Consider the following 27800-nt stretch of genomic DNA (forward strand, 5'->3'; position numbering starts at 1 on the left):
GAGGATGGTGATGAAGAGTGTGTTTGCTGCTCTGGGCTGTGATCAATGCTCTGAACATTTGTGGCGAGCATCCAAGAAGCTGCCCCGCGTCCACTCTGCTGTCTCTCTGAAAGTGTCTCCGGTTTCTCTCTCTCCCCCCATATATACATAATGCTCATATGATCCACATGCTCATTCTGACAGACTGTAATACACTACAGGAAGCGTAGGGGGCGCTCTATAATGCTCTATAATGTTCATATGATCCACACGCTCATTCTGACAGACTGTAATACACTACAGGGAGCGTAGGGGGCGCTCTATAATGTTCATATGATCCACACGCTCATTCTGACAGACTGTAATACACTACAGGAAGCGTAGGGGGCGCTCTATAATGCTCTATAATGTTCATATGATCCACACGCTCATTCTGACAGACTGTAATACACTACAGGAAGCGTAGGGGGCGCTCTATAATGCTCTATAATGTTCATATGATCCACACGCTCATTCTGACAGACTGTAATACACTACAGGAAGCGTAGGGGGTGCTCTATAATGTTCTATAATGATCATATGATCCACACGCTCATTCTGACAGACTGTAATACACTACAGGAAGCGTAGGGGGCGCTCTATAATGCTCTATAATGTTCATATGATCCACACGCTCATTCTGACAGACTTTAATACACTACAGGAAGCGTAGGGGGCGCTCTATAATGCTCTATAATGTTCATATGATCCACACGCTCATTCTGACAGACTGTAATACACTACAGGAAGCGTAGGGGGCGCTCTATAATGCTCTATAATGATCATATGATCCACACGCTCATTCTGACAGACTGTAATACACTACAGGAAGCGTAGGGGGCGCTCTATAATGCTCTATAGTGTTCATATGAGCCACACACTCAAACATTTGGACATACAGTGCAGCTTTAATGAAGAACAGCAGCAGTGAAGTGGACGTCAGCTTTACAGGACTGTGCTACGGCCCTGCTGATGTCCTTAACTCAGTTCTGCAAAGTCAACACACAGGGAGGAGGGAGGGAGCGTGGGGCTGTTTTCACACAGTTTGTTTTCTAAAGTGTGCATCAGAGTTCGGGCTTTTGTAACACTGTATTGGTCAGTGCACGGTACACACGCTTGGCCATTGTGCTCTCGGACTGACCACACACTCTTTACGTCTTTTTTGAGCTTCAGATTGGTCCCTCACATGAAAACAGCACTGCCCAACACCTACAACTCACAATGACCGGTTGGTCAGTTCGAATTTAACGGGCCATGCTTTCTTTAGGGACTACTTTCTGTAGCCGCACTACACCCTGCAGCATGTATCCCTCCACCATTTTAATGATCTGGTTCTAAAAGCAGGTTCTAGAGCCGAACTCTTCTCAGAACTCTGGTAGAACAGTGTCTCAGGCATCAGGCAGCGTCTTCATCACCATTAGGTGAAGAACTTTCTGTGAGGAGCTTCTTTTTATTAGAGCTTCAGTCTGCTTCCCTTCACCTCCACTGTAGAACCACAGCTCTGACTGGGGGAGCTTATCTAGAACCGAGCGCTTCTTACCAAACTTTTTCAGTGCACACTACAGAACCTCAACTCCTTTATTTACCTTCTGAGAACGTCTGCACTGCTGCTGCTGTTTGTGGTTCAAACAAAGACTCTGAACTGGATTGGGATTAAAATAGCCGGTACCCGATCCATTCAAATATGCCTGGATCTGCATATTTTGCTGGGTATTACCATCCAGAACATCCCTAGTTATCACCATGTTCAGTAGCGTAGCATCGCATCCCTTAGCCTTGTAAGACAGAAGACAGAATTCACAATGATTTCTTTCCACTCATCTGGAAATGACCCAGCATGCCTTGCACAAACACACCACACAACCCAGCACAGTCACTAAAGTAAAAGCTAACAAATACAGCTTCTCAGCGGCAGCTGAAGTGAAGATGCTTCTTCAAAAGCTCCTCCCACCTTCATGGCGCATCATCAGCAGGACGTTTTCTAGTGTTTAAACCAGAAACATTAGCTCTACAGACTCCTACAGACCACCATACGAGGCATGTAGGAGCGGTTACTCCTCCGATGTAGTGAGGGGTAAAGTGTTCATGTTTTCTGGACGGCCCCTTTAATGGGAACAGCCCTGTGTAGTAAACAGTAGCTGTGCTGTAAATAACAGCAAAAAATCTGTACATCGGAACAAACCCCCAAACCTAACAGCTCGGCCCTGAAACTCTCCGTCAGCTGCTTCTAAAACTAATTAACCCACTGACCTCTAACAGCTACGCACAGCAGCCTCAGAGCCCAGCTGCTGACCGGAGGCAAATTCATGCAAATCACATTCTCAGACAAAGCAATGAAAAAAAAATAAACCTATGAGACAAAAATACCAAAACCAAATCCCCCCAAAAAAAGATAAAACAAAACAGAAACATTATTTACATCAAGTTTGATTTAGTTTAGGCACTGTCTTGTCTTGGTGATGTCGCAAACTGCTTATCTGATTTAAAAAAAGTTTGTGGACACCCAATTTCTAATGAACGCATTCAGCAACTTTAAGCTGCACACAATGCTGACACAGACACACAGCTTGTCTAGTCCCTGCAGAGAAGTACTGCGGGAGGCAGGCAGGAAGGCAGGCAGGCAGGAAGGCAGGCAGATAGGCAGGCAGGCAAGAAAGGCAGGCAGATAGGCAGGCAGACAGAAAGGCAGGTAGTCAGGAAGGCAGGCAGGCAAGAAAGGCAGGCAGACAGAAAGGCAGGTAGTCAGGAAGGCAGGCAGGCAAGAAAGGCAGGCAGACAGAAAGGCAGGTAGTCAGGAAGGCAGGCAGGCAAGAAAGGCAGGAGGGCAGGCAGGCAGGCAGGCAGGCAGACAGTAAGGCAGGTAGTCAGGAAGGCAGGCAGGCAAGAAAGGCAGGAGGGCAGGCAGGCAGGAAGGCAGGCAGACAGTAAGGCAGGTAGTCAGGAAGGCAGGCAGGCAAGAAAGGCAGGAGGGCAGGCAGGCAGGAAGGCAGGCAGACAGTAAGGCAGGTAGTCAGGAAGGCAGGCAGGCAAGAAAGGCAGGAGGGCAGGCAGGCAGGAAGGCAGGCAGACAGTAAGGCAGGTAGTCAGGAAGGCAGGCAGGCAAGAAAGGCAGGTAGTCAGGAAGGCAGGCAGGGGTGTGAGAGTGTATGAGTCAGTATGCAGAGGACAACACACACTGAGGTAGATATTTGAGAATGACACCGAAGTCAGCATACACACACCTTAAGCTAGAACTCTTTCAACCCACTGGAATTTAGAATATGATAGACTGGTTGAATGATTGATTAATTGATTGCTCAACCAGTTATAATTATAATTATACTTGAGGTTAATTAGATAGGGCTTCATCCCAGCTCCTGTTTTGTATGTGATATGTATTTTCTTAATTCCTAGAAGGCCCTTAGGCTTTCCTGATTATATATATATATATATATATATATATATATATATATATATATATATATATATATATATATATATATATATATATATAGAGAGAGAGAGAGAGAGAGAGAGCGAGAGCACAGTGTGTTAACCTCAGTATCCTTCACAAGAGGCTGTCAAACGTCCAAACTCTGTCAATGAGGTGTGACAGCAAGTCTGCGTGGCAAACAACCCCCACCCCCAGGCAGAGCTCCACTCCACTCCACTCCACTCCACTCCACTCCACTCAACTCAACTGGCCAAGCAACAGGTGCCGCCTGACAGTCCCTCCCAACAACCACCCTCACTACACAGACAAGTTTATGGAGCCGGTCCCCCTCTGCAGCTCCAGCAGCAGCAGCAGGTCTGGAGCTCTGCTGCAGTTACTGAGTCAGTTGGAGGCTTTTCTGCTCTCTGCTCTGAGCTCAGCACTCGACCCTGACCCCGCTCTGTACCTTTACGTGGTCTGACAGACACTCGGTGGCTGAGCTGCTCTCTGTGAGCTGTTCCTCCTAAACTCTTCCACTGTTCAATAATAACACCACTCACAGCTGATGGAGGAAGATCTAGGAGGGAGGAAATTTCACCAGCTGACTTGTAGTTGTTGGTGCAGCGGTGTCTCCTATTACATACAGAACCACGCTGGAGTTCAGTGAGCTCTTCAGAACCTCCCGTTCTTTCACTGATGTGTGGAGGAAAGACAGGACTAGAGGCTGGATTTTATACAGCTGTGGCTGAATAGGACTGAACGACACACCTAAATCCAACAAATAAGAGGTGTGTCCCAATACTTTTGTCCATGTGGCACATGTCAACAACCTGGGTGTTGAATGGCTGGCTGCCCTGTAACACTTCTTATCACTGCTGCATGAGTGGGCAGGGCTAAACTGTGGTAGGCTGAAGAGGCGGAGATATGTAAATTGAAATGTTGGTGACGTCACAATTGATTTGTTTATTTATTCATTTTAATTTTGCTGCTTAGTTTCCAAAAAAGGACTGATGAGAGAATGTACAGAACCAAAAATGGTTCCTCTATTGTTCCTCTATAGTCAAAGAACCCACTTTAAGTACTATATAGAACCCTTTTAGATAAGACTCTATGATACACTTACACACATGCAGTGTTGTGAATGTGAGGTGTAACAGCAGTTATAGAGTGTTAGTGGATTCTCACTTTAGGAGGTCATGTGGTGGAACCCTTGGCGTTCTAGATAGCACATTGACTTTACAGTGAGCTGTAATGAGGGCTTAGACCAGGCTGCACTGTGCTATTGCAGTTATGCTACTTCTTCAACACAGGTATTTCCGTGCAGTGTGTGTGTGTGTGTGTGTGTGTGTGTGTGTGTGTGTGTTAAACGCTGCAGTATACCCTTGTTATTCAATATCAGTGCATGTCTACTGAAGAGTGTAGTCAACACTAATCTGCTTAATCACACCTGCCCCAGCTAATGGGTGTCTTGCTGGGCAGGATCAGGTGCTTCAGGCTTGGCTGAGAAAGGCCTCTTTCCAGCACAGGTTGGCGGGTTCCCTGCTCAGGCACACCTGACTCAACCCTGCAGCGCTACAGCAGAGGGGTCCTGAACTAAGCAGGGTTAGCTGGGTAGAGGGGGGTCTTTCAAAAATTCAGCCTAATTTAAGGGTTAAATTGTAAACACTGTCAGTCTGAGTGGAGGTTTGGTGGGTTGGGTGTGAAGCGCTCGGTTCTAGATAACCTTACCCAGTCAGAACTGTCCACAGTGGTGCTCCCTCACAGAAAGTTCTTCACCTAATGGTGATGAAGACGCTGCCTGATGCCTGAGACACTGTTCTACCAGAGTTCTGAGAAGAGTTCGGCTCTAGAACCTGCTTTTAAAATCAGATCATTAAAATGGTGGAGGGATACATGCTGCCCTTAGGGTGTAGTGCGGCTACAGAAAGTAGTCCCTGAAGAAAACTGGATTAGTTGAGATTCTCTATTCACTATATTACCTTCATCATCATCATCATCATCATTCCATATGAAACTCAGAAGACTCGTGTAGGTCAGCAGTCGGCAGCCCTTATCTTTGAAAAGGCTTAACGTTCAGCTCTTTATGGATCCGTCAGCACTACACACCGCTCCAGGCCGGAGATCTGAGCACCCCTATGTTAGGAGGAAAAACCGACGGGTGGGAAACGAAGGGGGGCATGGTCTTTACCTGATCTTGTAATTGGGCAGCGTGTGCTTCTTCTTGATGACCCTCTTGAGCTGGTTGACGATGATGGAGGTGAGCTGGGGCAGAGGGCGGCCCTCAAACTGAGACTTCACCTCAAAGTCGATCAGCGGGTCCTCCAGGAAGGAGAAGGACCAGTGTGTGAAGGGCACTCGGGTGAACTGCAGCCTGAGGCGCCCGGCCACCCGGGTCATCTTCACGAACAGGTAGGCGGACTTGCCGAACACCAGGTCCACGTCGATGGCCAGGTGGAAGCCCCCATTGTACTCCAGGTCCACCTCGAAGCTCAGCTCCTCTGGCACACCTTCATCATTGACGGCCACGGGCTTCACCAGCCGGGCGGTCTTGAAGACGGGCACAGAGTTGCCCAGAGAGATCTCGCGGAGGCTGAGCCCCTCCAAGAGGCGCCCAGCTGTTTTGGTCTGTAGGAGCTCCTCAAACTCCACCCGGATCTTCTTGGTGATCCAGTGGCGCACCACTGGGGTGTCCCGGAGCTCCCGGAACAGGAATAAGAAGATGGCATTGAGGAAGCCACAGGTCTCCACCCCTGGATCGGCCTGAGACTGGCATGGGGAATGGGACTGGGTCTGAGACTGGGATTGGGGTGGCTGAGATTGGGATTGAGGCTGGGGTTGGGATGAAGGCTGGGATGGTGTCTGTTTTGAGAGGTTTCCTTCATGTTGCCTGGATGACACCGAGCTTTCTTGCTGGTTCTGGCCGGGATCACCCGTCTGCTGGTGAGGCTGGTGCTGAAAGTAGTCCCTCAGCGCTGGATCGGCCACGGCTCGGCCGTACTGCTCGGTTCTTCTGACGGGCTCCGGGCTCCTCCGGTAGAGCAGCGCCAGCTGCAGCAGGATCGTGACCACGGCACCGGACAGCGCGGAGATCAGGATCAAATAGATCATCTTTGACCGGCTGTCAGTCCCGTCAGATCGACCGTACCCCTCCGCGGATTAACGAAAACAAAACAACACCGAGAAAAGCGAGGTTCCACCTGGCCGCTCACAAAGCTGCCATATCATCCGCCTCGTTCCTGGGCTGCGGAGGCGCGCCCTGATTGGACGGACGCGTTCTACGTCACCCTGCGTGATGACGAACGCAGGCACGGCGAGACGCGACTTGCGGCGGATTTCGTTTACCACCCGTACTTCGCAGAGTCCCGCCCTTCCTGCGCGGGGATTGGCTAGCCCGGCCCCGTCTCCTGCGCCGTGATTGGCTAGTAGTTCAGGCTCCCAGACAGTCAACAGTCAGTGAGAAATTTCGTTGAGTTTCGTTGAGCTGAAGCCCCCATGTCAGGGAATTCCCTCAGTTTAGTCTAAAGACTAAAGACTAAAGAGTTTGTAGCATACAATTCTCTCTGAATCCAGCTGTGTCATGAATTAAAATTAAACTGCAGAAATTGCATGTTATTAATTTCTTGACATGTATCTGCCCTCACATACACACTGAAGTTACAGAGAGAGAGAGTTTCTAATCTGCACACTGATTCATTCACGTATATCAGTCTTAAACTCTATATATTCCATTTATATATATATATATATATATATATATATATATATATATATATGTATTTATTTATTTTTATTTATTTATTTTTATTTTATTTATGTGACCGGACAGCTATCAAAGCATGCCACTGGTAGTTATACATTGTGAAATGATGTTGAAATCTACGAGGGAAAAAGAGATGAAGATCTGGGTTTGATAATTAACCAGGGAGATGAATCACATAATAAAGAGCTGGATCTGCTCAAGGCTGTTGTCATTAAGCTGTATACAGTCGATGTGGCTGGAAATGACTAGTTTCCCCCGTGACTCAGATTAGTCAAGCTGTTTTCTGTATCAAATGTCACAGATATTTCTTATATTTTAAGTAACAGTTCATTTCAAACGATATTAAGTTGTGCACAGTGAAGAGTGTTGCACAATAGCTCCACCTAGGGATGAAAACGAGGGTCTCATTCAGTGTCTTCTATTGTCCTGTCAAGCTATCGATCAATCTAGTTTATTACTACTATTGCTAATAATAATAATAATAATAGTAAAATCAATGCATATTATTAATGTTAAAGAGACACTCATAATATGGTTATCAACAAGAGAGAAGAAAATAAAAATATAATAAATCATTAAATATTATTTGTAGTCGTAGAGTAGTAAAATAGAAAGTAGTATTACGATACAAAATAAATAACAAAATATTCATAATATAAATAGATCCGATTACAAAAAAAATAAATAAATGTTGGTAATTTGTCACGTTGTAAGTAATAAATAAGAACAGCGTATTTGTTGTCATAAAATGTGTTAAAAACACTTTGTCTTAAATGTTTAAACTAAGGCATTATTTCATGCATTTTCCCTTTAAGGAGCTCTGGTTGTAAAAGCAAGATTTGGGTCGGAACAAATACACTCATCTTTACGGTTTTAGAATATTCCGTATGTGCGTTAATACAGCGGTCATTACGGTAAAAGTCCAGCCGCACATGAAGGCAGAGAGCGCAGCGCCGAGTCTCGCTTAGCTCGGAATAATGTCTCAGCCGCCTCCAAAACCCTGGGAAAGAAGACTTCCCGGGGGGATACCAACCCCACTCAACTACCGGTCAGTGATGCAGTTATCACAATTCAGTCTTTCTGCCTTGAAGTAAATAAGAGGCTTATTATTTATCTGTGGGGTTGGAGCTCTAGCAGGGTGACAGGCCCTGTGTTGTTGTGTGCTAGCTCGCTTGCTAAGCTAATTAGAGCTAACTAGCTAGCTAACGGCCTTCTTACGCAACTGTAAGTTGAAAACACGCAGGATTTTAACTGATAAACTGCAGCTGATAAACTTCTGATATTACTCAATCATTCCTGGATCAACTGTCAAATCCCGAGAGTGTGTCCGGCTGTCCGGGCTGGGGTGTGCAGGGTGGTGGCGCGTGAGCCTGCAGCTCGCTGTCACTGAAGTCATTAATATCATCTGCTCATTAGTTCTCACTGCATTGCTTATCCCCACAAGTCGTAATTATGTCTCACACACTGCTTCTGTTTAAACCTTTGTAGTGAGTGTTTATATGTACACCGATCAGCCATAACTTTAGCACCACCAGGTGATGATCTGGTCCCAGTGGCTCTTATCAAGGGGTGGAGAGACCAGGCAGCAGGTGAACAGTCAGTTCTTGAAGGTGTTAAGGCAGGAAAAGTGGACAAGCGTAAGAATCTGAGACACTTTGACTAGAACCAGACTCCAGAACATCAGGCCAGCCTTGTGGAGGGCGGATGTTCCCGGTGTGCAGTGGTCAGTACCTGCCAAAAGTGCTCATCGATGCTCATGCAGGCCCCACCTTAAAGGATCTGTTGCTAATGTCTTGGTGCCAGATACCACAGGACACCTTCAGAAGTCTTGCAGAGTGCATGCCTCATAGCTGTTGTGGTTTCACAAAGGAGGCTGACTCAGTCTTAGGCAGGTGGTTCTAATGTTATGGCTAACACACTCACTCTGAGTGACTGTAATTTGCATTTTAGCAATTTTATTATGCAAAAAATATTGAAATTTGGTGGAATTCCCATTCTGACATTCATATCTGTGCATTGCTACACACAGGTCTACAGACTTTGCTGCTACAGGAGTGAGTGGACCTCCAGCATCAGGCCCGCCAGTCTTAACGCGCATGGCTCCACCAGTCCCACCACGGCCTGTCCAGCAGACCTACCGTCCAGCCTACAACTCCTTCCCCTCCTCCTATAGCCCCTACAGCTATGGCGGAGGCTACAGTCCCTACAGTTATGGAGGATACGGTCTCGGGGGCGGTTTGGGCTACAGCCGCTACCGTATGGAGGACGTCCCGCCCAGCCGCTTCGTCCAGCAGGCGGAGGAGAGCAGCCGGGGTGCCTTCCAGTCCATCGAGAGCATCGTGCACGCCTTCTCCTCGGTCAGCATGATGCTGGATGCCACCTTCTCGGCCGTCTACAACAGCTTCCGTGCCGTGCTGGACGTGGCCAACCACTTCTCCCGCCTGCGTGTCCACTTCACCAAAGTGCTCTCTGCCTTCGCCTTGGTGCGCACACTGCGATATCTCTACCGCCGCATGCAGAGGATTCTGGGATTGCGACCTGACCTGGAGGCGGAGGACCTGTGGGCAGACAGCCTGGTGCCGGCTGCCGGGGCAAGAGGACCAGGGCTGGACAATTCCAGGGCAAACTCGATCAAGTCCTGGCCCATTTTCCTGTTTTTCGCTGTGGTTTTCGGAGGGCCGTACCTGATCTGGAAGCTGCTACGCTCTGAGGAGGGCGCAGAAGAGACTGGTAAGCACTGATTTTAGAACATTAGAATTGCTAAGTAATATTTTCTTCCCCGTATCTTCATGTTTATTATGTTTGATTGACTATTTCTGCGTCCAGGCTCAAACTGGGCGAGTGGTGAGGATGACCATGTGGTGGCTCGAGCTGAGTATGATTTCACTGCTGCTTCTGAGGAGGAGATCTCCCTCCAGGCTGGAGATATGCTCAATTTGGCTCCCAAGGGTAAACAAGCAATTAAGCTTTGCTGTATTACTTTGTACGTCCACTCACTGGCCTCTTTATGAGGTCCACCGGATTCAGTCTGAATTAGATTAATTTATTCTCTCTGAATAGTTAGGATTTGTTTTTGGTATTTTAATCAATTTTATTTTAGAGTGTAATTGATTCTGTTCAAATAATCAAGATGGTTTCTGATAGATTTATTGATTGTATTTGAATTATCAGGATGGTATCTAACAGATTATTTGTTTTTATTCAAATAATCGAGATGGTGTCAAAAGTGAATAATTATTTATTCAGACTTCTCACCGCCCGCTTCTCTTTGGTCTCCAGAGCAACAGCCCAGGGTGCGTGGCTGGCTGTTGGCCAGCGTGGATGGACAGGCCACGGGACTCGTCCCAGCCAACTACGTTAAAATTCTGGGCAAGCGGAGGGGCAGGAGGCAGGCAGAACGGGAAAGGCTGGCACAGGCCCAGGGGGATCAGCAGGTTCTACAGCCACAACGAGATCCGGTTGCGGCCTCGGCAGGAGGACATCCAGGCCCACAGGATCTGCTGGAGTCGGTGTATACCGGACCACCAGCCTCACACACACATTTACCAGTCACAGCTAACACAGCTGGCACAGGTTGTGACCTAGGGACTGTGGAGAAGATTGATTTGTGAATGTTTGTGTGTCTGTAAGTGTGTGTGTTTGTGGAGCGGGTGAGTCTATTTTTGAGTGTGAGTGAGTTCTAGGCATCGGATTTGAATGTGCGAGTGTGTGAAACAGCTCTGCGACTGAAGGGTGTTTCCAGAAACTCACTAACAGAGAAAACGTCATGGAGGCACAGCCATAACTTTAAAGGTGTGGTCAGGATGGGATGAGGTGGGGCTGCACAATATGGACAAAACACTGGTGTCATTGCCATTAGATTGCTATAAATACATTAAAGGGGAATGCCACCAGTGTTTTAAAATGCATAATTAAGTAGTTAAGATGTTTAGGGAGGCACTCAGAGTGGTCTGGGGGGGAAACTTTAATCAGAAGTCAGAATTGTTCATAGTGGTGGTAAATGGAACCAGGCATTTTTTTTTATCTATCAGTGGCGGGCAGGAACATACCCGGTGTTGTGTGGCCCCAAAAATAGTCCTCAAAGACTTATTTAGATTTAGTTGGTTGTATATGTTAAGCCCACCACTGTAAAGATATCTGTATGTTATATGAGGGTATGTTCCACATCACACCACTCTGACTGACTTTGCGTGTATATATATATATATATATATACTTTAGCCTAATCAAACATCAGACCTATGTAAAGCCCTTTATTCACCCAAACACCCACAGAAACTCGCCTGGGGCCGTAATTGGTTGGGACGCCCACAGGACACATTTTTGATTGGTTAGAGGGTCAGTTTGCATATTGTAGCCTGCTGCGAAACCAGCAATGCAAAGGCCAGGATCAGAACCCCTTTTCACTTTATACTTCTATAGAATTAACGGTTTATAATTTAAATTGAGATATTATTTATATTATTTGTGTGCAACCAGGTAGCAATGGCACTGTTTCCCAACTGCAGATCGCTCCCAACTGCAGATCGCTCCCAACTGCAGATCGCTCCCAACTGCAGGGCCAAATTTATCAGGCCAGAAGTCACATATGCAATCTCAGATGGTCAAAAGCAGAGTGCGTTCCCATATCTAATCCTGATTATAGCTTTAAATGGAACAGCGCGGTAGATAAGCAGGTGTTGTCCTGGTTCGGGTCGAGCTTTTCCCACAATACTTCATCCATCCACCTAATCCAGTTCAGTGTAGGGAGCCCTGCTCATGGCTTCATGGTTGCTGTATGTTAGTACTGACCTTACAAAGTAATTAGTTGTAAAATAATTGACAGGACTGTAATACTGTATAATTTAAAGGTTAAAGGTTTTAAGGTGCATTTCAGCAACATGAGTATTAGAGTAAATGGGCGTATCGTTCATTAGGAGATTTATGGGTTTTAATTGAAAGCTTTTCTGGTTAAACAATAGAAATATTCAAATGTTTCTGCAATATTGCGTGTATTGATTGTGGTTCATGTTTATCGACCACTGATTCACTGCTGGGGCTAGTCTGTGAGCCGGATGACCCACTGGCCTGTGATCACTGTTCTAATCTGATCTAATGTTGGATGAATGCTGCAGATTGCAAAGCTTGCATGTGGTTCTTTATGTTGTGTTCCGGGTTGGTCTGTGCGTTCTGTTGTGGTCTAATCATTAACACACATGCAGACATGTAAATATAAGCGATTATTTTGACAGTAAAATATTTTCAGAATCTGATCTGGTACGTGGTGATTTATTTGGGGGATCACATCACACATTTATTTAAGTAAGCTCAAAGATTAAATCGAAAATTACTGTGTTTAATAATTAAAGGTCCAGGGGAGGGGCTAAACTGTACGCTATACGCAGTATAGGGAGAAGCTACAATAAAGGCAAAAGCAGAAGGGGGAGGGGCTAAACTATAGGCAAACGCAGAATGGGAGGGGCTAAACTATAGGCAAAAGCAGAATGGGGAGGGGCTAAACTATAGGCAAAAGCAGAATGGGGAGGGGCTAAACTGTACGCCATACGCAGTATAGGGAGAAGCTACAATAAAGGCAAAAGCAGAAGGGGGAGGGGCTAAACTATAGGCAAACGCAGAATGGGAGGGGCTAAACTATAGGCAAAAGCAGAATGGGGAGGGGCTAAACTATAGGCAAAAGCAGAATGGGGAGGGGCTAAACTAGGCAAAAGCAGAATGGGGAGGGGCTAAACTATAGGCACAAAGTTGATTTTCATGATTATTTTTATTGACGTTTTCATTTTTATTTTAGCTTGTTGCTGTCAGTATTTAATAAAATACTTTTTAAAATATTAGTTATTTCCAAAAATATAAAAATAATAACATTAATACATTCTGTAAACACAGATATTACTGAATAGGCCTACTACAGTGTAGCACAGCCCTGTAAATAATATGTTTTACACTTTGTAGGGATCTGGAATTAAGAAAAGAACATTAAATATGTATTATTATATTTAATATTATTTAAATATTAATTAAATATAATTAAAATATAATAATTATTATTATTATTAGTGGTGATGGTAGCAGTTTAATAGTGCAGTTGTTTTAATATTATTAAAGTAGAGCAGTGCGATTAAATAATACTCATGTTATTATGTTCAGTTCTTTTTTTCTTGGTTATTTTCTTTATTAATTAAATTGTCTTTTAATTTATTATCTGAGATTTTAGTTTCCGTTTGTATCGCTGTCGCCTAGCAACGTGGGCGCCCCAGCTCACGAGCTGCACTGCGGCAGTGGAAGAGCGATAAAGACGATTTACAGCACGACGCCCTACTAAACAACAAAACAACAAACAAATAAACAAATAAACAACGTCAAACATCAAACATCCACCACCTCCACAACCGCACTGCTGCTGAAACGCTGCCTTTACGTTTCTGACCGGCGCTGATTGCGTAGCACTGCTGCCTGACCAATCAGCGCGCAGCTGTGCTCAGCGTGGGCGGAGTCTAAGGTTTAGCAGAGGAACCGCATCGCAGGCGAGGAGCATCCCAGACTGACCACCGGCGGAAGAAGCCTGCACCCCAGTTTACGCTGGACAAAGCCGGCTGAGGCGGGGGACAGGCGCACAGCCCAGCGCGTCTGACCCAACACGACTGTCCAGTTCAGCGTTCTAGCCGTTTACACCCCGCAGCTGGGATGGCCGTCTGCGTTCAGCGCTCAATAACACCATCGACTTCTCCATCCTGGACCAGAGAATAGCGCCACCGAGGGGGGGGAGCACCAACATCTACCGTGAGTGAGAGTTACTAACACACATGGGGCGGATCATGAGAGCAGGGCGTTGATCATTGAGGAGGGGGTCTCCGGTGGTCTTCATGCCTCAGCTGCCACAGAAAGGTCACCGCAGTGTTCCCCAGCTCCACCGCTGTGCTCCACCTGCACTGCAGAGTTGGGTCCGTCCTGCTCCAGCACACCTGACCCAGCCTCAGAGGGGCTTGTGGGCTATGGGTGGTGAGATGTAGTAGCTCCGATGGCAGTGCACTCACTGGCCACTTTAGTGGAAACCCCGCCCTTGCAGCTCCACCTCTCAGTTGGCTGGAGCTCATCTGTTGATGCACAGTTTGTGTTGCCTGTCCGCTAGACCTTCACCAGAGGTCAGATTCTGGCCGGAGAGGTTTGGGTGGTGCACCCAGCCTCAAGTTCAAGGTAATTGTTTCCAGTAAAGTGGCCAGTGAGTGGAGGTTCAAGGTAGGTGTTTCTATTAAAGTGGCCAGTGAGTGGAAGTACAAAGTAGGTGTTTCTAATAAAGTGGCCAGTGAGTGGAAGTACAAGGTATGTGTTTCCAATAAAGTGGCCAGTGAGTGAAAGCACAAGGTAGGTGTTTCTAATAAAGTGGCCAGTGAGTGGAAGTATGAGGTAGGTGTTTCTAATAAAGTGGCCAGTGAGTGGAGGTTCAAGGTAGGTGTTTCTAATAAAGTGGCCAGTGAGTGGAAGCACAAGGTAGGTGTTTCTAATAAAGTGGCCAGTGAGTGGAAGTACGAGGTAGGTGTTTCTAATAAAGTGGCCAGTGAGTGGAGGTTCAAGGTAGGTGTTTCTAATAAAGTGGCCAGTGAGTGGAAGTACAAAGTAGGTGTTTCTAATAAAGTGGCCAGTGAGTGGAAGCACAAGGTAGGTGTTTCTAATAAAGTGGCCAGTGAGTGAAAGCACAAGGTAGGTGTTTCTAATAAAGTGGCCAGTGAGTGGAAGTATGAGGTAGGTGTTTCTAATAAAGTGGCCAGTGAGTGGAGGTTCAAGGTAGGTGTTTCTAATAAAGTGGCCAGTGAGTGGAAGCACAAGGTAGGTGTTTCTAATAAAGTGGCCAGTGAGTGGAAGTACGAGGTAGGTGTTTCCAATAAAGTGGCCAGTGAGTGAAAGCACAAGGTAGGTGTTTCTAATAAAGTGGCCAGTGAGTGGAAGTACAAGGTAGGTGTTTCTAATAAAGTGGCCAGTGAGTGGAAGCACAAGGTAGGTGTTTCTAATAAAGTGGCCAGTGAGTGGAAGCACAAGGTAGGTGTTCCTAAAAAAGTGGCCAGTGAGTGGAGGTTCAAGGTAGGTGTTTCTGATAAAGTGACCAGCCCATGTAGGGTCAAGGTTGGGGTTTCTAATAAAGTGTCCAGTGAGTGGAGGTTCAAGGTAGGTGTTTCTGATAAAGTGACCAGCCCGTGTAGGGTCAAGGTTGGGGTTTCTAATAAAGCGGCCAGTAAGTGTTTTTTGGCAAACAAAAATAGCATGTTAATAATGGCTGTAATGATTATTTTGTCCAGATAATGAATCGTCTTTGTTCTGTCAACAACAATTTCCCATACGACAACAACCTGTTGGTGCTGGACATGGTCCTGAGCTCACTATGGGGAGTGCCACAGCCAATCAACTGGGAGAATGTTGCTCGGCTCGTTCCTGGCTTCACACCGAAAGAGGTAATTATGAGGCTACTGTAGCTAACATTTACACAGTTATTCAGTTGTAATTACATATCTACATACTTAAATAATTACTTCATTAATTAGAAATTAATATTTGATTTGTGTGTGTGAATAGTGCGCACGCAGGTTCGACGAGCTGAAGAGCACGGGCACTTTCCCCCTAGTGGACGAGCAGTGCAATGCACTGACTGCGGCCAGCAGCTCTCCATCTGAGCCGCTGTCCGCTTACATCAGGTCCACCCTATTGGACATTACCGGGGAGACGGGGGAGCCACGGACCAATCAGACCACACTCTCAGCGTCAGGTGAGCTGAAGTATTCTTCAGTATACTAAGATGCTCAACACTGATAATATTGGTATTGCGGACGCTTTGGGGTCCCACCCGAGAAGATTTAACCATGTTGATCCTCAGGCCTGAGCGTGAGCCCTGCTGTTAGAGTGGCCAGCGTAGAGGACGAGACCACAGCAGCTACTGAGGAGCAGGAGAAGGAGGATGGAAGGAAAAGGTGCTACACTCGTTCATACTGACCAGATGTTGTTGGGGTGGTGGGTTGGTATGCTGGTATGGGGCAGTGGTTCGCTGGTTCTGGAGGACCTCTGTCCTGGATGAGGTGGAACAGGGGTGCTGGGAGCAGGGTAAACACTAAACTGTGCAGGACAGGAGGTCCTCCAGGATTACGGTTGGGAACCACGGGTGTAGTCTATGTGCTGGCCATCACTGCTAGGTTGAGAGCAGCTCATATAACATCCACCATCATCTACTACCAACTCTTGCAATGGGTTTTGCTATCCACAGCCCAACCATGGTGATCCACGTGTGTGATGAAGCCAAGAACCTGAAGCAGGACTTCTCCTGCCCGCGAGACCTGCTGGTGAGGGAGATGCGCTATTTCGCGGAGTACCTGTCGGTGGACGCCCAGCGCTGGGAAGAAGTAGACATTTCGGTGCACTGCGACGTCCAGATATTTGACTGGCTCATGAACTACGTCAAGAGAAACTCAGCTGAGCTCGAACCAGGAAAACACGTCGACAAACCCAAACTGGGTCAGTTCTACTGGGATGACTGGGATGTGCTTGTTTAATAGGGCTGCAACTGTTATTCAGTGACTCTAAGCAAACCCATTATAGAGTGCATTAGAATAGAGGTGCCATATCACCCCCTACGCTTCATGTAGTGTATTACAGTCTGTCAGAATGAGCGTGTGGATCATATGAACATTATAGAGCATTATAGAGCGCCCCCTACGCTCCCTGTAGCGTATTACAGTCTGTCAGAATGAGCGTGTGGATCATATGAACATTATAGAGCATTATAGAGCGCCCCCTACGCTTCCTATAGTGTATTACAGTCTGTCAGAATGAGCGTGTGGATCATATGAACATTATAGAGCGCCTCCTACGCTTCATTTAGTGAATTACAACCAGTGATCCTCGGCTCATAGTGGCAGCACCGTAGTCAAATGGGCCCCAGACCCCTTTTTATTATTAATGAATGACTAATCAGCTGACGAACTGTTGCAGCCCTATTTCTGAGATGTTTGATGGAAACTGAAGATTCCAGACGTGGCTATCTTGGGTGTTTGGTGTCTCTGGTTTGAATGGTGGTGGTGTGTATCTGTGTGTGTGTGTGTGTGGTTGATGTTTTGGCCGTTTGTGACGTGATTTGGTCATGCTGTGTTGTGTTTGGTGTTTGCTTTCAGAGCCCAGCAATGTCATCTCTATCCTGATCTCATCCGAATTCTTGAAGATGGATACTTTAGTAAGTGTGTGTGTGTGTGTGTGTGTGTGTGTGTGTGTGTGTTTTTGTGTGTACGTGTCGCCTAAAGCCTCAACTACAAATTGTGAGCAACAGCAAGGCAAATGTACATGCATTAGGTTTTAATGGGAGAACATTAGCATGCTAGCTTGTCACAATTCTTGGTTGGGGTTCTGGATATTTTTGTGAGTGTGATTTCTCTGCACTGGGTATCAGTATGGAGTGGTCAGTGCATGCTGCATGACCAGTGATATGCTAATGCTAATGCTAATAGTATAGAAATGCTGGAATACAGATGGAAAATCCAGTAACGGTAACATGACTAACACTGAATTAAAGCTGGTAGCAATCAGTAATCGTATATGAAGAAACATTAGCATGTTTGTGAATACACTTTTATTAAAATCACAACCGTAAATTTCATAAAATTAAAGTGGTGTCCTCTGTTATAAACCGCCTGGAGCTATATAGAGCGCCCCCTACGCTTCCTGTAGTGTATTACAGTCCGTCAGAATGAGAGTGTGGATCATATGAACATTATAGAGCGTTATAGAGCACCCCCTACGCTCCCTGTAGTGTATTACAGTCTGTCAGAATGAGGGTGTGGATCATATGAACATTATAGAGCGCCCCCTATGCTTCCTGTAGTGTATTACATCCTGTCAGAATGAGCGTGAGGATCATACGAAAATTATAGGGCATTATAGAGCGCCCCCTACGCTTTCTGTACTGTACATAACAGGAAAATAGCTGTAAAAGTCCCTGATTGTGAGATGACAACATTCCTGAATTGGCCATTCGGAATAGAAAGGTGGACAGCAGTGTTGTCCTGGTTTCTCAGGTTAGAGAACTTTCCTTTGGTCAAACTGGATTGTCAGTGCTCTGTTGGGTTCTGCGGTCTGCAGGTGGAGGAGTGTATTCAGTACTGCCACAAACATATGAGCGCCATCGTCGGCACTCCGTGCAACATGAGCTGCATCAACAGCAACCTGGCCAACCGCATCGCTCTGCTGTTCACACACAACCAGGCCGACGACATCAAAGACAAGAAGGACAAGTTCAAAAGGTCAGACAGACATGTAACCTTTCATCCTTTAACATATTATCAAGTATTACTTAATAACTAACTAATTATAAGAAATTGAAGTTATTTAGAATGTTCAGTATTCAGTATCTACTATTGATTATTAATTATCCACTATTAATTATTATCCTTAATAATGTATTCAGTGTCTGCAAGACAAGACACCCAAATTCATCATTAGTGTTGGATAACCCATTCGTGCAGTGAACGCACACTTACACTACTGATCAAATGTGTGTGAACACACATGCCCGGAGCAGTGGGCAGCCATTGCATTGAGGCACCTGGACGGTGAAGGGCCTTGCTCAAGGGCAGCTTGCCTAGCCCAGTGTTCTAACTGCTGAGCCACCCCCCCTTTTTCAATGTGTACTATGCATTCTTCATTATCTTCTAGGAATTATTCAGTAATTACTATAAAATAAATGTGCAAGTTGATATGTATGGCCTTTCGGGTTTAAAAGGTTAAATATTGCTCTTATCATTATTGTTAATTTTATTTTACTATTATTATATTGTGTAATATAGTATTTTTGTGTGTTTTGCTTTCAGTAAATTGTTCCAGAAGAAGATTGAGAAGCTGTTTGATCCTGATTATGAAAATCATGACTCTCCAGGGAATGCTGCTACACTCTACAGGTCAGACGCCTGCTATAATGGACCACAGGAATGAAAAAAAAGGTCTGGTTATTTAATGTCTTTTTATTTTTGTTAGATAAAACTAAATGTATTTCTCCACCCCAATCCACCCCCCAAACCCCAACCCACAGGTGTGGTCTTTGCCTTAAGCTTCTTACCAAAGACACTGAGAGGAAGATCTCCTGTGTTCCAGGCAAAATTAACATTGACCCTCGAGGGAACATCGTCTACACACACAGCCGGTACACAGTCATCAGTGTAGCATTAGCACGACCAGAGCATTTCCAGCGAGATTTGCAATGCAAATGAATGAGAAGAAATACCTGTGGCTACGCTGGCCTAGTTACACATGTTTCATCGGTGTGTGTGTGTGTGTGACGTCTCCTCTCAGGCATAAGAGCTGGGACGTTCATGAGTATCTGAACAGCCTGTATGAAGAGCTGAAGTCCTGGGTACTGGTCTACTGGCAGATCTGGGGCACCACCAACTTCCTCACCTGCTCACGCTGTAAACAGGTAAACACACTCACACCTGTTGTAAACAGGCTATCTCCCAGACTGTAGGTGACGTGTGTGTGTTGGCTGCAGGTGTTCCTGTGCTGTGAGCTGGCCCAGTGCAGGTATCACCCGGAGGCTGTGGTGTACCCAGGCATGGGCGCTGACCGCGGCTGGCACGGTGCTGGATTTTATCCCTGCTGCAAGCAGAGAGCTCTTCGCTTCGACCCCGCTGCCATGCCCAGGGTGAGCTAGAACCTTAGAGAATTGTATAGCAATTTCCTAGGTGACCTAGAACCATATATAAGTGAATACTTAAGCTCATGTTGAGCTAGAACCAGCTAGAATTGTATAACCACAATCTAGGGTGATCTAAGACCTAATAGGACTGTACGACCATGTCCAGGGAAAGCTAGAACCTTATGGGACTCTATAGCCATGCCCAGATTGAGCTAGAACCATATAGAACTGTATAACCAAGCTTAGGAAAAACTATAGAACTGTGTAATCATGCCCAGGGTGAGCTAGAACCTTATAAAAGTGTATAAATCATGCTAAGATAAAATCTTACAGAACTATCTAGAACACTTTCACTATGCCAAGGTTCTGTATATGAATAGTTCTGGGTCTGCTTGAGAATCTGTTGAGGTTTGTATATATATGTGTGTGTGTGTGTGTGTGTGTGTGCGTGCATGTGCATGCTCTTGTAGGGTTGTATGGTGAGGGACCATGTGGTCAGTGCGTCGGACGGTCTGGACAGTGGAGATAACGTGAACTCGGCCCAGACCAGAATACTGAACGACCTGCTGCTCCACAGAAACGCTGTGTGTGTGAGCAGCACACACACCACCGACAGGTAAGCTCTGAAAACACTGCAGCTTTATTAAAAAAAAATAAATAAATAAACTTTTAAGGATGTGCTGCTAATGTCTGGGTACTAGACATCACCCTTAGAGGCCCTGTGATGTCTATGACCAGGGGACCTTTACTATATTAGGTTAGTGGTTTTAATGTTGTGGTTGATTGAGCATATAGCATAAGTCTGACTCTGCTTTGGCACAGTTCTACGGAGTCACCTGCAGGGGGCGAGCCAACACAAGACTGTGATGCAGAGCCTGGGGTCCTGAATGTTCAGAGAGGTGGAGAAACCACAGGAGTAAGTGTCCTGCATTGTTTAGCTCTATCACAAACACTGTGTTCATGCAGTATTCATTATTTTTATATGTATTATTATTATTTTTATTATTATTATTATTATTATTATTGGGGTCAGAGAATACATACCAGTGGGTCCACAGGACTGGAGCTGAAGACTACTGGTCCATAACATCAGTTAATATCGTATATGCAGTGTGGCTAGAGGTGTATGTATACTTCAGATGCATGAAGGCCTAATTTATTAATTACATATTTCTCTCTCCCTGTGAACATGTGTCTTTCGCCAGTTTTCACTGCTGAAGAACTGGAGTCTCCAGCTAGTAAGTGCAAATGTTTACACACTATTAGTACACACCAATATAGTCTTATTATAAATATATAATTTATTATATACATTATAGTTTTTATTTTGGCCAGCATGTGCTGCAATTGAATGAGATTAATAAGCCGGTTTGGTGCAGCCGTGCTGTATTTCAGTACTGCTGCTATACCAGTGCCAACATGTCATAGCTTAATTATGCATGACTCATTGTGTTGGATCTAGTTGCCTCTTACTTTCGAAGACGGGGCACCCCTGGTCAAATGACATGTACTGTTGATGTTCCAAGTGTTATTAAGTCACATCCTCTACAGAGACACACCTCAGATCATTTTAATACACCCCTACTGTTTATTTACTGTATTTAACAGATTCAGAATCTTTAAGGATGACCCAATCTGATCCAGTGGACCTGGACTGGGGCTGATCCAGACATATTTTAATAGGATATCATCTATTTTCGCTCAATTCAGTTCAGATCCTTTGTTTTTACCACTGCGTTCCAGCAGGGCTCCCTCTGGTGTCCTTTTGGTGTCATTACCAGACGTTATTCCCAGCTACTGCAGTAAAGAGAATTCTCAGAAGTTAACAGAACAGTGTTTTGTCATTTGGGCAGTGGTGTCCAAACTTTCGCACATGACTGTAGCACTGTATCTGAACGTTATTTAAATATGCAAATGATTACATTTTTTATAATCAGAATCATGACTCAGTTCACGCTTTCTCAGCGACAGCAGGCTCTCCTGTCTGAGGATGAGGACTACACCACGGGCTCAGAGGTCACCGAGGACGAAGTTGGGGATGAAGAAGATACTTCAAAGAAGCAAGGTAGACTGAGGCTCAATTCAGGGTACAGCAGTCTAGACTAGCCCATTTAGTCTACAGTAGTTTAGCCCCACCCATCCAGTCTACAGCAGTTTAGACTAGCCCATCCAGTTTATAGCAGTTAGGTTTCACCCTATCAGCTCACTGCAGTTTACCTCCACCTTTACTTTACAGCAGTCTAACCTCGCCCATTTAGTCTACAACACTTAGCCCCACCCATTCAGTCTACAGACGTCTAGTTTTCCATTCAGTCTATAGCCATTTAGCCCCACCTATTCAGTCTACAGAAGTCTAGTTTCCCATTCAGTCTATAGCCATTTAGCCCCACCCATTTATTCTGCAGCAGTTTAGACTAGCCCATCCAGTCTATAGCAGTTTAGACTAGCCCATCCAGTCTATAGCAGTTAGGTTCCACCCTATCAGCTCACAGCAATTTATCTCCACCCATTCACTTTATAGCAGTTATATTCAGTCTACAACTCTTTAACTTCACCCATTGAATCTACAGCAATGTAGCCTCATGCATTCAACCTACAGTGGTTTAGCTCCACCCATCCAGTCTGCAGAAGTCTAGAAGTTAACAATTCAGTCTACAGCAGTTTAGCTCTGCCCACTCATCCTACAGCTGTTTAGCCCCACACATCCAGTGTACAGCCATTTAGCCCCACCCATTCAGGCTACAGAGGTCTATTTACAATTCACTCTACAGCCATTTAGCCCCACCGATATATTCTACAGAATTCTACTCACCCATTAAACCAACAGCAGTTTAGCCCCACCCACTCACTATACAGACGTTGTTACCCATTCAACCTACAGCACCTCAGCCTCACCCATTCAGTCTACAGAAGCTTTGTTACCTATTCCACCTACAGCAGTTTAGCCCCACCCACTCAGCCTACAGAAGTTTAGCCCTGCCCATTCACAACGACCTTTGCGGCTTCCAAACTTCTGAAGAGGTCATGTGGAGGATCTGTCTGAACTGTAGAAGATGAAGCTTTAAGACTGACCTTTGCTTTGTTTTTGTTTTTTCATGCAGCTGCGAAGAAGGCCAGGAAATCAGGCAAACCTTTAAAAAGACAAGTGTCCTCCCCCAGCATACAGCGCAAAGAGAGAACCATAGACAAGGTGTGTCTGCTCAGTACCTCATTTACTTCACGTACGTCTTCATGGACTGTAGCAGTGTTCTCCTAACTCACTGTGTTCATCCTCTGTTTCTGAAGGCATCTACGAGGGACTCCACCCCCTTCACGTACGTCCTGCTGCTCTCATCTTCTTAAGATGGACACAAATCCACCTTATTAAAGTTGTTAACTCATGTCCAAAAGTATCCAGACGGCCCTTCTAATGAGTTCACCTACTTTTAGGTGCTGATCCAGGTGTCTCACACACAAACACACACACAGAAAGCACTGACCAATGAAAGGGCACGCTCTGGAGCAGCTGCAAGCACATGAGCCTAGGGTCACCATGCCCAGTGCCAAGTGTGGGCTAGAGTAGCATTTGGCTGTGGGGTAGAGGCTGTGTCAAAAGTATTGACATGCATTACTCAGGTAGAAGTGAGTGGAGATACAAGGTTTTAAAAGAATTCTATAAAAGCTGAAGTATCAACTGAAGCTTTTTACTCCAGTAAGAGTGTAAAAGTACTGGTTTCAGAACGACTTCAAGTAGAAAAGTAAAAGTAATGGGAGGAAAACAAAGGCCGAAAGCTTAGGCCGCGCCACAGGGGTCTATAGTGCACTACTATAGTTTAAATGTGGGGCTTAGTCGGGACGTTTCACTGCAGCTCTCTTGAGTCTCTGCCACAGACACAGTCTTCATACTAGACTACAGACGTCTGCTGTGAGCTCGCTGGAGAGTGACGGGACGTGTGCAGGTGTGATGGATCTCTTATAAACCAATAGGGAGTCAGAATGGTGTCTGTTTATACTTCTCATTTTTTTTTGAAGGATGACGAGCCGGAATGAAAACAAACGGAAATTAAATTTAAAATGTAATTTCTACTTAAGTAAAGTAATGAAGTATTTGTACTTCGCTACTTGACACTTCTGCCCTTACTGCAGCAGAAGGGGGACGAACTCACAGCTAACGGCCTTGATTTCTTAAGCAAGCTTGAGGAGCATCCATATACTCCTCAAATGATTCCAGTTGAGTACTCTGAAGGTGTGACTGAGTAAACACTCTGGAGATCTATGTGTTCACTCTCTGTCTCTCTCTCTCTCTCTCTCCCCAGAGTGAGCATGCAGAAGAGTAAGTGGGACAGCACTCGTTCTATGAGGTATAATCAGGACGCTCAGAGGGAGGAAGGTAATCGTGCTTGTTTGTCCTCTCCCCTCTAACCCTGACACTCACGTCGCCTTTTTTTCATCATTATCTGCGTATGTCATCTAGTGGATGCTTAAACGTAGTGCTCTGCTGCTCCTGCTCCGCTGTATGTGATTCAGCTCGTTAGCTAGCTAATTACCACACTCAATCTGGTGTGCTGGAGCCGGGAAATCTAAACGCTTCAGTGCGTGTATGGAAACTAAGCTGCTGAAGAGCTTGGATTGTGTATATATATATGATATGTTGAAGAGCCACAGTGTCTGATCTTATCACTCTCCCTCAGACCAGAGGAGAATGGTGGAGATTATTGGTCATCTTACAAAAATGCGCTTTGGTGATTTGGAGCAGAGCAAGTCCAAGGACACTAAAGAGGTATGGAGTTGCTCTGAGTGTGTGTGCCTCTGTCCTACTACACCTTACACTCTTACAAATAAAGGTGCTTCAGGTGTTTTTGAGACATCCCATAACAGAACCACTGTTGGTTCCATAAAGAACCGTTTTTGTAATAAGAGTGTGAAGTCTTTTTTTGTGTCCAGCTTGCAGGAGGTATCTACTCCAGGTTGGAAGCTCAGTTTAAAAACACCACTCAACCAAGTGGCAGGCAAAGCGGCTCAGATAAAGCACTCCGGTATGTCTCTCTCTCTCACACACACACACACACACACACACACACACACACACACACATAAACATTTAAACATATTGCAGTATCAGCATTTGGTCCTAACTGTATATGGCATCCTATACGCCTTGAAATGACCTCTGCACTGATTGGCTGCCCTGTACTGTGACTCATTCGAAAAGCAGCCCAGGCTGAAACACACCTTAGAACTTCAGCGTGGATATAATGGATGTAAATCTGTGGGGTTTTGTGACATCACAGAAATGCTAATATTGGAATATGTATTAGTTCCCACATATGATCTGTATGGAAGTGTGAATTGTAATTATAATTATTTGTTTATATTTTAGATTTATTATTTATTTTATTATTTTTATATTATTATATTTTTACCCCAATTTTACTTATCTCCAACTCCCACGCACTAGCTAGGACTCCCCTATATCACACTGCCACCAGTACAGGAGAGGTGAATGCTACCTCTGACTCATGCAACATCACTGGACAGCTGAATGCACTTGAATAGCTTGAACGCTAACAGTCCTGTTACATCAGATGAGCATGTTAGCATCACCAGCAGGACCATCCCACCCACCCAGAGAGAGACAGGTCAGTTACGCTCTCTGGGACTCCCAGCCACAGGTGGCTGTGGCAGGCAGCTCCTGGTGACAGGGCCAATGGTGGATTTCTTGCCTATAGGAATAAATGGGGTGCAAAGGTTTTGGCAACCTTCAAATGTAACCATGATACAGATACACTTGTAACACACAACCATCAATACGGGCTACCACAACAACCATTTTGCAACACCATAGCAACTGCCTAGCAACCATGCAGCAACACCCTAGTAACCACTAAGCAACATCATGGTAATCACGTTGCCACACTGCAGCATCCATCTAGTGTTCACTTTGGAAAACAGTAGCAACCATATATAGCAACACCAAAGCAACCAGCTGGCAACAGCCTGGAAACCACCTGCAACACCATAACAACCAGGTATCAACAGCATGGAAACCACCTGCAACACCATAACAACCAGGTGTCAGCAGCCTAATAACTGCCTGGAAGTGGAATCCACTTTAGCTGCACAGCCTTTCTGAGTGTCCCTCAGTAAATTCACTTGTTCTGTTATCTAGAACGTCTAAAAAGCCAGAGAAACATCTGCTAATCTCTCGTCCTCTTGATTCTGATGGACTGTTGGTGTTTCTTTATTTACTCTCTCTCTCTTTTCCTGTATTAGCTCTATTTTTAGCCACGCTTTTGTTCTTTTTTTAGGCCGAAGACGCGCCCTGGGCAGTCTAGACCCACGTAAAAGAAGAACGTCTGTGACGGAAGGAATAATCCCCTTTCTCCGTCCCACATCCCTCTATCCACACCTCACCCTGGCCATCGCGGACAGAAGGGGACATTTCTGAGGCCATAAAGAAAGCAGCGGGTTTTAACATGCAAATGTGATTCAGTGATGGATCTGCACTGGAACGAGCAGTGGCGGATCTTCTGGAACCCTGCTTGCTAATTGTGCTGCTAGCTTCATAAATATTTAAGCTGGTGAAAATGTTAGTCTGGTGAAATTCTATTTTACCCTATTTTCCCTACTAATGGCAGTATTTAATCAGCCAGAGGCATTTCGGTGTTAGACGTTTGCGTGTTTATCCAGGAGCTGGAGCTATGAGGCTAATGTAGCCAACACGTACTGGACGTTTGTTTTGCCCCACTTAGCATGGTGCCAACTGCATGCCTAAGTCACCACGCACTCCCTTTAGATCATCTCAACCATTCCAATCTCCAGTAGACCTGCTAACAAGGTTTCTAGCGCTGTGTGACGTGTGACGCTTGGTGGCTAAAAGCACGGTACATTCTAAAAACATTAGCAGCAGCTGTCGTAGGCCTGAAATCTGGCTGTAGCTTTGTACATTAGCATCGTAGCTCCAACTCCAGACTGCAGACTTGGCCGATGGATTACTCTCACTGTAAATTCGATTTTCCACCGTAACGTCTGACACTCTCTATATCTGTTGTTTCTCTCTGTGGTTCTCCGGCTCCCTGCTTCTGTAACCTGTATTAGCCTGTATGCTCCTATTCACTGCTATTCTTCGAGTCCTAATCTCAGGTGACCCTTCGCACTCCTCCTCTGTAGTATCCTGCACTTTAACACTGTAGAGTCCTGTGGCTGGAGACAGTGTCCAAAGCCATGGTGGACTGTGCCATTCGCACTGAGTCAGCCTGGAGACTGAAACTAGAATAAAGAAAGGAGCGAAGCTTCCTGAACTGAAATGCTGACTGTGTGCTTTATTTTTCCAGAGCAGTGATTTTCCCGTCCCGGAGTCTGGAGTAGCCCTGTTCTACACACTCGTTCAGGCAGGGCTGGGGAATCAGATGATTAGTTGATTAGACCAGGTGTCTTTTTAATAACAGTGCTAAATAATCACTGTGATGCCCTTGACTTGACTTAATTGCAATGCATTGATGTTTGTGAGGGTGGTGGTGGATGGAGGTGGATGGAGTAATTGGTTTGATAGTGATTGGCTGGGTTGATGCTAATTGACTATTGTTGTTGTGGTGATATTGATTGAATGTCATTGTTGGAATGATAATGATGATTGGATGTAATTGTTGGGGTGATGCTGATGGAATGTTATTGTTGGGGTGATGATGGTGATTGGCTGTCATTGTTGGGAAGATGGTGATTGGATGTCATCTGTGAGGTAATACTAATTGAATGTCATTATTGGGATGATGATGATGATGATGTGATTAGATGGTATTGGTGGGATGATGGGGATTGGCTGTCATTGTTGGAGTGATGGTGGTGATTGGCTGGGGTGATGCTAATTGACTATCGTTGTGGTGATACTGATTAAATGTCATTTTGGGGTGATTATGGTGATTGGATGTCATCTGTGAGGTAATACTAATTGAATGTCATTATTGGGATGATGA

General features: G+C 45.4%; 2 protein-coding genes across 4 annotated transcripts; both read left to right on the top strand.

Moving 5' to 3' along the window:
• Nucleotides 1-8115: 8115 nt before the first annotated feature.
• On the top strand, nucleotides 8116-12442 carry pex13 (peroxisomal biogenesis factor 13). Of its 2 annotated transcripts, none has more exons than XM_072690115.1 (4): nucleotides 8116-8238; nucleotides 9220-9920; nucleotides 10017-10139; nucleotides 10470-12442. In XM_072690115.1, exons 1-4 carry the CDS (start codon nucleotides 8168-8170, stop codon nucleotides 10799-10801), a joined length of 1227 nt encoding a protein of 408 aa, XP_072546216.1. In that variant the 5' UTR covers nucleotides 8116-8167; the 3' UTR covers nucleotides 10802-12442. The 2 variants fall into 2 exon arrangements, with proteins under 2 accessions (XP_072546216.1, XP_072546217.1); XM_072690116.1 differs by lacking the exon at nucleotides 8116-8238 and adding an exon at nucleotides 8913-9078.
• A 1249-nt stretch (nucleotides 12443-13691) lies between these two features.
• Nucleotides 13692-27134, top strand: sanbr (SANT and BTB domain regulator of CSR). 2 transcript variants are annotated; one of them, XM_072690117.1, is made up of 21 exons: nucleotides 13692-13967; nucleotides 15479-15631; nucleotides 15753-15942; nucleotides 16051-16144; nucleotides 16435-16682; nucleotides 17339-17397; nucleotides 18300-18460; nucleotides 19028-19114; nucleotides 19246-19356; nucleotides 19506-19629; nucleotides 19702-19854; nucleotides 20319-20464; nucleotides 20671-20764; nucleotides 21054-21086; nucleotides 21814-21913; nucleotides 22950-23038; nucleotides 23134-23162; nucleotides 24144-24217; nucleotides 24519-24607; nucleotides 24772-24863; nucleotides 26136-27134. In XM_072690117.1, exons 2-21 carry the CDS (start codon nucleotides 15482-15484, stop codon nucleotides 26170-26172), a joined length of 2160 nt encoding a protein of 719 aa, XP_072546218.1. In that variant the 5' UTR covers nucleotides 13692-13967; nucleotides 15479-15481; the 3' UTR covers nucleotides 26173-27134. The 2 variants fall into 2 exon arrangements, with proteins under 2 accessions (XP_072546218.1, XP_072546219.1); XM_072690118.1 differs by lacking the exon at nucleotides 26136-27134 and having other exon boundaries at nucleotides 24524-24607; nucleotides 24772-24860.
• The last annotated feature ends 666 nt before the right edge of the window (nucleotides 27135-27800 follow it).

The sequence above is a fragment of the Salminus brasiliensis genome, chromosome 10, assembly GCF_030463535.1.
Source record: "Salminus brasiliensis chromosome 10, fSalBra1.hap2, whole genome shotgun sequence".
Lineage (NCBI taxonomy): Eukaryota > Metazoa > Chordata > Actinopteri > Characiformes > Bryconidae > Salminus > Salminus brasiliensis.